This window comes from Perissodus microlepis, chromosome 19 (assembly GCF_051167445.1).
Source record: "Perissodus microlepis isolate ML-2025 ecotype Zambia chromosome 19, ASM5116744v1, whole genome shotgun sequence".
NCBI classification, from domain to species: domain Eukaryota; kingdom Metazoa; phylum Chordata; class Actinopteri; order Cichliformes; family Cichlidae; genus Perissodus; species Perissodus microlepis.
The window spans coordinates 10,028,835-10,041,638 of NC_140479.1; the positions used below are offsets into that span (position 1 = coordinate 10,028,835).

General features: G+C 39.7%; 2 protein-coding genes across 2 annotated transcripts; one reads left to right on the forward strand and one right to left on the reverse strand.

The window, feature by feature from the left end:
* Window positions 1-1,913: 1,913 nt before the first annotated feature.
* Window positions 1,914-8,706, forward strand: tmem50a (transmembrane protein 50A). Its single transcript, XM_084914539.1, has 7 exons — window positions 1,914-2,023; window positions 3,623-3,728; window positions 3,826-3,938; window positions 6,642-6,709; window positions 6,896-6,988; window positions 7,795-7,855; window positions 7,934-8,706. The coding sequence occupies exons 2-7, from the start codon at window positions 3,627-3,629 to the stop codon at window positions 7,977-7,979; spliced, it is 483 nt and encodes a 160-aa protein (XP_084770665.1). The 5' UTR covers window positions 1,914-2,023; window positions 3,623-3,626; the 3' UTR covers window positions 7,980-8,706.
* rhd (Rh blood group, D antigen) lies at window positions 8,498-12,588 on the reverse strand. The gene is made up of 10 exons (XM_084914538.1): window positions 12,334-12,588; window positions 11,859-12,045; window positions 11,627-11,777; window positions 11,389-11,536; window positions 11,126-11,298; window positions 9,547-9,684; window positions 9,331-9,458; window positions 9,154-9,233; window positions 9,001-9,074; window positions 8,498-8,864 (listed from the first exon to the last, which is right to left on the reverse strand). The coding sequence occupies exons 1-10, from the start codon at window positions 12,476-12,478 to the stop codon at window positions 8,838-8,840; spliced, it is 1,251 nt and encodes a 416-aa protein (XP_084770664.1). The 5' UTR covers window positions 12,479-12,588; the 3' UTR covers window positions 8,498-8,837.
* Between the last annotated feature and the right edge of the window lie 216 nt (window positions 12,589-12,804).

A 12,804-nucleotide genomic window follows, 5' to 3' on the forward strand; every position in this document is an offset into this window, starting at 1 on the left:
CTGTGCTATGAGTGGAAATTTCCTCATTTTCTTTGGAAAAACTTACGTTTTTAAGTGTAAAGTTTCCACAAAAAGGCAGTTTTGTGTATTCAGTACTACGTTAATATTAAACAAAGTCTAGGGGCCAAAGCCAGCCAGTTGAAAGATCCGATCCAGCCTACTGCATGGCCCTGGAAAACAAGAAAATGCCAAGGATCATTGGACTTACAGCTTTCTTACTGAGCTAAGATATCACCAATTACCTGCTATAGTACACCAAGGTCAGCCCAAGATAATAAAGTCCTGTTTTTTCACTACTGTACAATAGAATTACCACAGAAAATGTTTTTTTAGTTGACAGGGAATAAGTCCAGGTGATGAGCTGGTCGGGTGTTTTCTTTCATTTTGCACACTAAAAGATAAATAAAACTTTTTTTTTTTTTTTGTCTATGTTAAAATGTTACAGCCCATATAGTTGTACAGAGGGGTTCCTTTAATGTATAAAAACTGAGATGTATTATTGGAAGTTAAGACATCTCAGGGGTTAAATGCATTGATAATGTGTTACTGGATTCAGTGGTCCAGGCCATGTAACCTCCTGAGACTCAAGCTTTTGAAATGCATTTTTAATTTCCAGATATTTGTGATGAGTTTAACGTGGTAAATATAAAAATTAAGCATAATCTATATAATATAAAATAAAGCGTAAAAGTACTTAAAAAACAAAAAAAGTATGTCCTCATGCAGAGATTATAAGTTTATGTTATAATAAAACATGACAGGAGCAGAGAAACCAAAATATTATTTTCTCATATGACGATGTGAGGTTTCAGGAGGTTAATTTGAGAATGAAAGAAGACAAAGGATGAAAGAAATAAGATGTACTTCATTTATCCCAAAAACTGAGAAACTAGTGTGTTACAGTCACCAAAACACGAAAAAAAATTGTCTCTCAATAACACAAATTTAACCAGCTCACAAAGATTATCCCCCCCCCCCAACACACACACACACAACAATCACAAAATAAGGAGCTCAGTTAAATAAAGATAAAAGAAGTGAAGAGTTCAATAAACCCAAATCAAAATATCATACAACAAGGAGATTAATGAGTAAAATATATAAGGTCATGCTATATATGATTCCAGTGGTTTATATGAATAAGATGTACTTTATTCCAATAACAAATAAAGTACATCTATATATGATTCCAATGTTTTATTGGAATCATATATAGCATCGCTGTGATTTTAAAAAGGATAGTCAGAGGAATAAAGAGTAGGAGATCTGTGTGACACAAGGAAAAAAGTAGGATTAACTGTTTTATTGGAATCCGGTAAAATAAGCCTAACGGGATATTGTTTTCTTTCTTTGTTTTGTATGAATAAAATTATAATAATTATGTGCCTAGAACTCTGAATCTGAATTCTTTTGCAATTAATTGTTTAAATCATATAAAGAAATGTGGACAGAAATGTAAAGTATTTTATTATATTAGAATAAAGTGCCACAATTCTACTTATATGTCACATATATATATTGATTATTATCATATCATATCATTCCCTTATATTATAAATAGCATTTATAAATAGCATATAAGTGTGCCAAATGTGCGGCCCAGTAACAGTAACTGATCCTCCAGAGGATCCTGTTCAGCCCGCTCAATAGCTGTGCAAAGAGTGATGAGCAGTGTTCTTCAGTAAAATGCGCAGGTACTGTAGAGATGTGATGCCAGCCTTATTTCAGAAACACTAGTGTCATTAATGAGTCATTAAATGGGAAACTGTGAACCCTTTTATATTAATTGCACTTATTTAGAAAGCTACTATGCAATAATTTTACTGGTCAGGAGTAACTGGAATTAGAAAGGAGAGATGTTTACAAATTCATACTTTATCCGTTGCTCCTGAAGGCAACAACATCAACAGCGTCTTTGATCGAAAAGGGTGTGGGTTAACTGCGCATGTGCATGACGAACCTCTGTCGGAAGCAAAGTCGGGTTTGTCCAAAGGTTTTACACACCAAAAAGCGAGAATAAAAGGTAGGAATTCCTTTGAAAATGGCACGAGGAACGGGTAACACTGTCGGGATGTGTGTTTCTATCCGTTCCCACCGCTGTCGTTTGGCTCGTGGTATTTTTTCAGCAACTTCGTAGCGGGAAGAAACCTTCAAGGAAATGTTTGCTAGTACCAAAGCGATGAACAAAAGAAAGCGTCAGCGCAGGTTTTTAATCAAACACACGAGCATTGTTTGAGTTTCTAAAAATTATACCTGCTATTATCATCCCCTTAGGGGCTTAATGGATATTGCATGTGGCGATTAAACGGGATAAATGTGGAGTTACAGTATTGTTGGTGTTTGTGCGCGAGCATGAGCCTACTGTACGGCGCCTGCGCACTGATGGATTTTTGTGTCAGATTTCAGTCCACTTTTCTGACTTCGCTTATTGATTATTGGAAATAAGCATAATGAACAGCTGTTTTTCATGTTGCCTGCACTTACATTAGTGGAGTCAGGAATACACCTGGCTGGCTGTGGAAAGTGTGATGTCATCATTTATTTAAACTTTAATAAACCAGCTGTTCCTCCTGTAAACAATGGGGTGGAAATTTTGCTGAGACACTTTTCCTTACTACATTCAGTGACCTATTTTTACTGTTTTAAGAGTCACATAACGAGTCAGCTGTGTCATTGTTGTTATGCATTCTCCAGACGGTGACCTCCAGGGACGCTGTAATAATCTAGTAGCTGTGGCAATAGCCAGAGCGTTGATGTTCAGTTATTGAACCTAAAGTAGACGGCTTAGCATCATTATTTGAGTAGGTAGGTTTCCACGAGTCCTGAGGTTCAGGACAAATCCAGAGTACGTGTGTCCTCCACACCTCCATCAAAAGTCAATGGGAGCTGAAATCTACTCCCGGACAAGCTACTGTTCTGTCCGGTGTTATTTGTGTATTATTTTCAGTTGTATAGTTTAGTTTGTTTTTTTTTGTTGTTTTTTTGTTTTTTTACCAATTTCATTATTTTGCTATTTGTATTTTATTTCATTATACTGAACATTTAAAAAAATATATATTACTGTTTTCCCCCCTTTTCCCCTCTTGACCTCCTTAATTTAATACATTTATTTGATATTTAACAAACAGTTTTAGCCTGTTGTGTTTTATAGTTTTTCTTTTCTGAACTTTTTACATTTTTTATAGTCAGTGTATATATTCTATGAAAATAGGTATTTATGATTAAATTGAATTATTTTATTTCGATTTTTTTCTTATTCACCTTCTCATTGTATTATATTCAGCTTTTTAAGGTTTGACTTGATTTGATTTGAACAGATTTTTATGTATAATATTTATTTTATGTATTGATTTTTAATTTTATTTTCTTGAGCTATTCTACACAATATCAGCTTTTTGTGTTATAGGCTATGTTTAATTTTTTGGCTCCTCAGCTGAGGACTTTCCCAATTTTTGAGTTAAATACATTGTTTATGTTTTTTTATTTCGATCTTGACATGCATTGAATAATATAGAGGTTATTAATAAAAAGATATGTTATTTGTTTTTTTCAGACTGTTTAAACTGAGCTGCCTTTCTCTTAATTCAAATCCTGACTTACACCTACATTTACTTTTCTCCAGAGTCATGTCGGGATTTCTGGATGGGATCCGGTGCGGAGACTGTGAGTGTAATGTGGACTGGGGAGAGCGAAGAAACACAATTGCCTCTATAGCTGCTGGAGTCCTGGTATTTCCACTGATTTCTTCAAGACAATAAAGGCATATATATAAATCTGTATAGAAGATTTTACATATTTACATAACCGGGGATGTTGTTTTTGCAGTTTTTCACCGGCTGGTGGATCATCATTGATGCTGCAGTGAAATACCCGGCACAGGATGAATTTCATCATGCATATCACACCTGTGGAGTCATCGCTACCGTGGCCTTTCTCATGTAAGACAGACTGCAGCTGTTTGTTGTTTCTGAAGCTTTAAAGCTCAACCTGCAGGTTTTCCAAATCACATGCGTACTGTCACAGAGGAAGTAGAGCTGATGTCACATGACCTTAAAAAAAACCCAACAACAGCGATTTAGTCACGTAATAACTGGGAGTCGGGGGTTGTTGCCCCTTTCTGTTTTCAAAAGTGGCCTGATTGATGACCCTGTCTAAGGTGACACTGATACCACTTTTGATCTTTTTATTCAGAGACATTTGTTAACATGTGAGTTAAATTTACACGTGTCAGTCATGTGAAAAGTCTCAATAGCTAAATGAATGTGAAGAGAGACAACTTTAGCTTCATAGTGTGGATTTAGAGATATCTCCAAAACAGGAAGTCTGGAACTGGTTCTTTTTTATCTTTATTGTTTCACAAAAATTAAAAAAGGGAATGCCCAGAATTTACATTTTTTGAAATGCAGCAATTTAACATGAGCAAAGCAAAATCCAAGTAAGATAATAATAATTCAATGAACAAACTGTACTCTGAGATCATGCTGGTTTCTACTGCTGGTTTTGAGATGAGGGAGATGGAGGGAAAACATCCACATCCTGGCCACTGACACCAGTCTGTGCCGATATAATCCAGTAGGAATGCAGAAAAAAGTTCTCCAATACCTCTGTGATTATACCCCGGCACAGCAAAAAATAAGAAGGGAAAAAGACGCAAATTCTAATTCTAAATCGTAAGTCCACAGGGTTTCTGCTTTTTTACACAGTGCCTGCACGGTGCTCTCACTCTCACACACACAGAGCCAAGGGTGCACCGTGGTCATAACAATGCTCCTGGAATCTGGGTGAAAAAGTCAGGCATGAGGGTCATTACATTACTGAAACTACATTTTCTTACTCCTGTATTGATTATATTTATTCTTGATTATATTCTGATTAGAATTAAGCATGATTTAGTTCTCTGTATCACTGCAACCATAAAAAGGCTGGATGTTAAGTCCTCTTATTCCACTTTTGGATGAAGATAAGCCCAGGGATCTCAGTCTCTTCGACACCCCCTCCTTGAGATCACTGGCTGCCTGTCATCGTGGTTAAGACGGGGGAGTCCACTTCATCAACAGTGAACAGATGTTGCAAGGCCGATGAGCTGGTCCCCAGTTCTGGGGTCCAGCAGGGCCCTGAGTTGGCTGAAGGACTGTGGCCGGTCACCATCACTCATCTCGTGCTCTGCTCTTCCATCTACTCATTTTTCCTGATCTTGTATGTCCTCATCGACCTGGGTGTTTTTGTAGCAACTTCCCTCGTAGTAATCGTACTTGCACTCCCAGCTGGATGTTTGAATGGTGGCAGGTTTGGTCCAGCAAAAATAAAACCGCCATTAGGCAGATGTGTAGAGGTGATTTGGTGCCCATCAGGGTAGTAAACTCCATCAATATCCCTGCAGATTCCAGATAGAGCAGATCTCCGCACTATATTGGCCCAGCTCAAAAAGATGGCTACTGGGACTCTTGGACTAAACTGGGAATCCATATGCAAGAAGATCCCCCATGCGCTGTGGTGTTGGAGTTTATCTTTGTGGCACAATGTGCACTGTAAGGCTGAAGTGACACTTCAGTGATACTTTGCACTATGAGCATCTGTTTCACACTGCATGCACCTGCTGCCCCCTCTGAACGGTCCTTTTCGGGCTGTGCTTGTTGTGTTTTCGGAGGTGCTGTTTTCCCTCCTCCTCATGTCTGAGGTCATCACTAATGGATTAATGACAAAACTTCTCTCCTGCCCCCCTGGAGCTTTACTGTGTGTAACCCGTGTAACTACACATGCCACTGGTTGTGCCGTGTTTGCATCCTGTTCCTAAATATTTACTTTTTCTATAACTCAAGGTTGTACTCTCGTCAAAATAATCACTCTTGCTTATTTCTTTATGACTGCTAGTCTTAACAGCTTCTCTGTTTTTGCTAACTCGCTTTCACAAAACACACAAAAGGACATATGTTTCGAGTTTAAGCAAATATAAATGCTTCAAATATTGAGTAATTTTGTCCTCAAATAAGCTTTAACACCCTTTTTTTTTCCTGCAAGATGTATTTCCACCACTCCTCTGTGCAGTTTCATAACTTTATACACTCCATAACATACATGTCCATGTTATTGATGCATTAAGTCAAGGAAGAGTTTAAAAAGGACTTTTACCCACGAGCACCTGAACAGGTTTAATCAGTTTGGAGTGTTTTTAGAGTCCTGTGAGTCCTCCTTGTGAAACGTGTCCTCAGAAAGATTTCAAACATTTAGTGGGTTTATGTTGATTCTTTTTCAACACTTTGTTAATCATAGTGAAATCTCTGTGCACACAGTGCTGTAACCTTCAGTCCGATGCATACAGTTCAGCTGTAGAGTTGTTATTTTTTGTAAAAAGCTAGACTTTGACCCTAATCAAGTCAGAAAGCAGCCTCATCTTAAGGCTTTAAGACGGGACTTGACAGTACCCATGTGTGGCACTCTGAGAACCATGGAGGATTTTAGCGCTGGTGGATGAAGGACTTTTTGATTTGCATGTAATAAACATATTTATACAACACTTACAGAGTTAACTGACCTGGATAGTGTTTATAAATAACTTTTCTGCTCCAACAGTTATTAGTTAATGTTACTTTTTTTGGGTTGTAACATCTAAAGATTCTGTATTCTGCTTTTTTCCCTTTTAGGATAAATGCTGTTTCAAATGGCCAAGTGAGAGGAGACAGCTACAGCGAAGGCTGCATGGGACAGACAGGTGTGTGTCTGCTGTGATGACGACAGGTTGTCTATTTTCATTTAGCAATTATTTATTTAATGTCTCAGATCTGCTTTCTACTGTTCTTGTGGCGTGTATCTGCGCATGCAGTAAAACGCAACGTGGTAAACGAAGCTCGACGCCACGTCACTCAGTGTCCCGCCCTTTCTTATCTTTTACTTGCAGGTGCTCGAGTGTGGCTCTTTATCGGCTTCATGCTGGCTTTTGGCTCCCTCATCGCCTCCATGTGGATTCTCTTTGGAGGATTTGTAGTGCCCCGTGAGTCCACTTTATCTGCTTAGCACTTTTCTACTTGGCCCAAGTGTTCAGCTGTGTTTTTAACTGTAGAAACTTTGGACTGGGAACTTTGGCACCTCGGTTACCTTTTCTCATCATAAAATTTAAACTGGGCCGGTTCAACAACAGTGAGCGACAATAAGTGCAGCAAATCTGATTGTTTCATGACAGTTACTAAAGCATGACCACACACATCCACAAACCGACACGCACTCATCATATGACGCCGGCACGAGGCAGCTCTGACTGTGCAAACAGGAAACGTCCATTAATAGTCAACACCTGTAGACCCTTATTTTTTCATTATAATATGAATGAATGTAATGGAAATAATTTGTATTTCCAGTTGGAGCCATATTTCCATGTAGTGACGTGCAGAGGCAAAGCTATAAACAAAAGTGTCCCTGTCTAAAAACCTTTAGATCTAATTGTATTTATAAACAGCATAACTGTGGTCATATTGCACAGTTATACAGTCCGCGTACCTGGACTCATCGATGTTTAGTTGTCTGTACGCAGCCGTTTCATAACCCAGCTATGAAGTGTGTATTTAACAAGAGAAAGGCATGCGTTCTTTAATGTGATAATTTGAATAACACTTGTCGCTTGGTAAGAGACGGTCTGAGTGAATCAGCATCGGATAGGCAGATAACGTTCACGCGTCAGTGTTTGCTGGGTGAAAATGAGGCTGTTTACAGGGATTTTTGCTGAAGTAAGGAACTCTTGGATCAAAGCTGCGACCGCGTGATGCTGTAACTGACGCCGTAAACCTGTTGCGTCTTTTGCAGAGAAGCCCACTGTGTACCCTGGAATTGCTGTTTTCTTCCAAAATGCGTTCATTTTCTTCGGGTGAGTTGTTGAGTTCTTTCTCTCGTCCGTTTCAAGACAATGAAAACATTTCACTCATCTTTTCGTTTTCCTCTTCAGGGGTTTGGTGTTCAAGTTTGGTCGTACAGAGGATCTCTGGCAGTAATGAACTCTGCGTGTCTCTTCATGTCCACAGTTATACACTCTGCTTTCTATGCTGTATGAGACTGTATGCTTCAGTGGGTATTCACTTTATATATAAACTATTTCCTTTTTTTTAGCCTTCAGATTAACATGTTTAATTTATCTGGTTTGCTGTATAAAAGCTAAATCATAATTAAGCACAAATCTTCATAGATTTCTTTAAAGTTTGAATATTTTCAAATGTGGCGTGTCTATTTGCACTCGGACTCTGTAGCCATGTTGTTAAAATGGTTTACTTACGCATAAACAAAATTGTGTATTTTGGGAGCTTCATGACACTAAACTGTTTCCATCTCCTTTGTTTTATGGCATCCCTTAATTTGGCCTGCCTGCCAAGTGCACGTTCCATAAATGGTTATGGTACAAAATATTAACTGAGACGGATGTTTCGTAGATTTGTACACATACATGTTTCATTGAATGTAACCATGTGGGGTTGTTTGTAATTTTGCAGGAGTAACACTATATCAGCTCTGAAAGTTTGCAGCAGTCCAGATTTATTGTTGAATTTCAGTTAGCCCACAGTGCTGACCTCTGGCAGACAGAGGTTTCACATCTGTAGGGTGTCCTTTCAGTGCTGCGACTTTGTATTTGAATGCAACATCTGTCCATTCAGCTTGTGTAACACCCAGAGCATCAGGGCAGTGTTTCACAGCCATGGCAGCAATAAAAACATACTGAGCAGTAAATCAGTCTGACACTCCTCACTCCCGATTTTTATCCTCCTTTTTTTTTCCTCACACAAAAAAATATATCCCACTACATTATTTTATAAAAGTCAGGAGAGAGTGTGAAATTATATACAGGGGTCTTCGTCTTCTTATTTGCGCACAGCCAGATGAGAAAACTGCAAAAACATGAAAAGATTTTGTCTGTTTAAGGTTTTGTGAAGGTTTTAAAGTTCAGCATGGTGGAAAATATGTCAGAAATATCTTCAGACTTTAATTATTGAAAGGGAAGCATTAAAGAAGATGACTGCATACCTCCCAGAAGGCTTGATCATCAAAGCAATTCTTGTACTGGGGTGGTCTCCAAAACTTCAACCTGATAAGGAGCCCTTCAAACAAGGAGATGAAACTTATAAAGAAGACGGCGCACTGACTGTACCTGCTGCTGGAATAGAGGTTAAGGCATACCTGTAAGGATTCCCAGCGTCACACTCAGAGCGATGGTGATGAGGAGACTACAGATGTGAAATACAGCAAACCGGATCGCTCTGTCAGAAGAAGAAGGAAAGAAAAACAAATAATTACGCAGGGTGTTCCTTCTTTTACGTGTTGCAGTCCAACATCACGGGACCGTTTCATTCTTACACTGTGTGATCATCTGAGTCTTTGATCTGCAGGACAAGATGTGCTATCCATCCCACTAGACCAGGAAGTGCATGACTGCTTAAGATAGCACATGTGTCATGGCACTGAAATGCCAGCAGCATGTGGATCTGCGAAATAAGTTAACAGCTGAGTTTTATCATACAAACTGTGCAAGCTTGAGGCAAATGTCCACGTCTAGGAGGGGGTGAGGAAAACCTTAAGATACTGGAATCCAATGGATGATATTATGGCAGCAGCAAAGCCGATTATCATGGCTTCCCAAGGATGACGAACTGCTGACATGGAGACGCCGACAGCGACGCCACCAGCGAGGATGCAGGACTGCAGGTGGATCTGAGAGAAAATCAGACTTTTAGGTGCTTGGTGACAAAGCTGAGTTTGCACTGTAAATTTTAATAAACACCAAAATTTGTTTAAATTAACCCCAATTTTTTAATAAGTCCACCAAAAGTTTGTGAATAACATAAACTTCATTTTTGTCATATTTTAGGAGGTTTCTGTGTTAACGCAGCCAGAACATCAAAAACCACTCATGGCTTTAAAGCGTATTTAGGTGCTGATAATTGCAGTCCTCGTTTTTTAAATAAAATACTGACAAAAATAATGTTCTACATCAGTCACTTTATTAGGTACGCCTGTTCATCTGCTCAGTAATGCAAATATATAATCAGCTAATCACATGGCAGTAGTTTAGTGCATTCAAACATGCAGGCATGGTCAAAAAGAAAGGGGATTCCCACTGGCTGAAAATGCTTTGAAAGGCAGTACTGTAACTCAAATATCACTCGGTACAACAAAGGTGTGCACAAGAGCGTCTCTGAATGCATAACACGTGGAACCTTGAAGCAGATGGTTTTACCAGCAGCAGAAGATCACACCAGGTGCCAGGAGACTGAGACTACAGTCCACACAAGCTAATTAAAATTAGACAACAGAAGTCTGGTATTTCTGCTGTGATGGTAGGGTCTGAATTTGGAGTAAATGGCATGAAAGCATGGATACATGCTGCCATGTGTCAAGAGTTCAGAGTGTAACGGTGTCACACTCTGAGCCCCTCAGTGCCAACTAAGAATCTTTTAAATGCCACAGCCTGCCTGAGTGTTGTTGCTGACCATGTCCATCCCTTTATGATCACAACTTGCACATCTAAAACTGGTTTCTTGAGCATGGCGATGAGTTCACTGAACTCAAATGGTCTCCAAAAAATATCTCTGAAGAATGTTTCCTGCACCTTGATGAATCTGTGCCACAAAGAATTAAGACAGCTTATAAAGGAAAATGTGGTCCAACCTGACACTAGCAAGGTGTATCTAATAAAGTGGCAGATGAGGGCATTTTCCCATTAAAATATTAATAAAAGCCCTTCCTGTGGGGATAGTTTAAATGGGAAGAAAAGCAGTGTTTTCAGCTGTTCAGAGAGAGTAGAAATGAAAAAAGCTAAAATAGAAAGCAAATAAACTGATAGATCTTTACTTTAATGTTGCTTTAAGCCAGCAGCTGCTACCATATGTCTCTCTTTCTAACAGAGATGCCTACAGGTAGCAGGGATTAGTCTAAAGAGCAGCACAGCATTTGGTCCACTGCATTTATTTTAAAGCTTTAGTTTTAAAGCAAAATGAGCAAAAACAGTTAGCTGTATTCAAACTGACTTTTTGTGGGCCAGTAAAAGTCTGTCTACTGGCACAGAGGGGAAGTTTTATGCTGGGCACCTTATGTTGACATTGCACATAAAGTCCCATAATAATGTGCAAACATATCAAGTGTCAGGTCATACCAGGTTTAGTTTTCCCTTGGGGTTGGAGAGCACAGACACCGCAGCTGCTGTCACAGCACTAGCGGCCAGGGCCAGGTAGGTGCTGCACACGGCTTCCAGCTTCCTCCCAGGAGTCCGATCATCCATGAGGACAGAGTTAAAACTGGGCCAAAACATCCAGAGGAAAACAGTCCCTGGAGAGGAGAGACAGATTCAGCTGTAGACAGATTCACTAGAGTGGAAATTAGCCAAATGATGCAGCAGATATCTGGGAAAGCTGTTACCTAACATGGAGAACAATCCCATCTTTGTGTCAAATTTCTCCTTTTCAAATCGCTGCTCTGAGCCTTTATGGTAAAGTGTCCCTGTCAGCATGAGTCCAAACAAGGACCCAAAGATGTGAAGCATCATGATGCTGATCAGAGGACGGGTCTAGAAGGACCAGAAAAACATCAGCAGCGGCATATCGATGTGAATACACTTTATCTAAAAATATGATATGAGGGTGAAACGTGGGCTTACGTTCAGGAGAAACTGCAGAAGCCATTTGTTTAGGATGAACCCTGACACCTCGAGCAGTCCAATAAGGATGAGGTGGACTGGGTTGGTCTTCCCCAGCACAGCTCCAATTGAAATGAGGGCCGAGGCAGTGCACATCTCAGCAGCTATCAAGCTACAGCAAACAAGTTCCAGTTAAATTTATTTATATAAGCTGCTTTAGAGGAATATATCTGCACCAATCGTCTCCTCCCACCTTTTCAGATCTATCCTGAGCCTTCCCCTGTAGTACAAGGACTCCACACCGTTCAGTATGAGGGCCCACTGGGTGGCCATGGCAGCCACAAGGAGGTTGAACCCGGAGCCACTGAAACCATGGCGCACTAGAAAAGTGCCCAAAAAGCCAAAGCCTAGAATCACTATCACATTCACATCCTGGAACTCTGAAAAAGAAGAAGAGAAGGCACAAAAATAAACAGTTACAGCTGAATTTTAGCTGAGGACACAACACATTTACTCACGGGCTTATCAATGACCAACAAACGGCAGCTCCTCCCCCACACTCTTGGACTGAAGTGTGTTTATTTCGCACACTAAAGCATGCACATGAAGTTAGTTTAAAAGATAGTTGCTTCATAAATTAGCTAATCAAAGTAAACACGAACATCTTTAACCTCATCTGACCTCAACACACCCCCCCCCCCCTTCAAGCTCACAAAAATAAAACTCACCTGGGTAACGTTTGCTGAAGTCATCAGCGTTTCCATTTCTTTCGATTTCAGTGTAAAAAGCAAATATGATGATAAACCCAGTCTGCAGGAAAAGCAGCAAGGGTGCCAGACGAGAGCGCAGGCTTGGTGCGTACTGAGGAGGCATTGAAGATGTTTGCTGCACAACTTCTCTTCACACTGATGCTCAGACAAACGGGCGCAACCCCACAGCACGCAGCTTCTCCTCTTTATCAGCTGCTGCGCATGAAAGCGTCTTGGCAAGACAGCGTGAGCTGTGCTAATAGATTTGAGTCAAATAAAAAAAAAAAAATTCTAAATATTTGTGGGGATAAGTGAAATATTTGGGGTATTTGAGGGAATATTTTGAAACATAAGGAAGTGAGCATGATGAAGCTTTATTATATCCCTATAGATAATAATAATTTTAAAAGGCACAAATAATTCACTTTTTAAGCAGAGACAACTGCAGCC

Coding starts and splice junctions, on each gene's coding strand:
- rhd (XM_084914538.1), bottom strand. CDS start 12,478: ATGCCTCCTCAGTACGCACCAAGCCTGCGCTCTCGTCTGGCACCCTTG. Junction 11,537..11,626: donor TTCTGCAGTTTCTCCTGAAC/GTAAGCCCACGT, acceptor TGGTCCTTCTAG/ACCCGTCCTCTGATCAGCAT. Junction 8,865..9,000: donor ATGATCAAGCCTTCTGGGAG/GTATGCAGTCAT, acceptor ATGTTTTTGCAG/TTTTCTCATCTGGCTGTGCG.
- tmem50a (XM_084914539.1), top strand. CDS start 3,627: ATGTCGGGATTTCTGGATGGGATCCGGTGCGGAGACTGTGAGTGTAAT. Junction 3,729..3,825: donor CTATAGCTGCTGGAGTCCTG/GTATTTCCACTG, acceptor TTGTTTTTGCAG/TTTTTCACCGGCTGGTGGAT. Junction 6,710..6,895: donor AGGCTGCATGGGACAGACAG/GTGTGTGTCTGC, acceptor TTTTACTTGCAG/GTGCTCGAGTGTGGCTCTTT.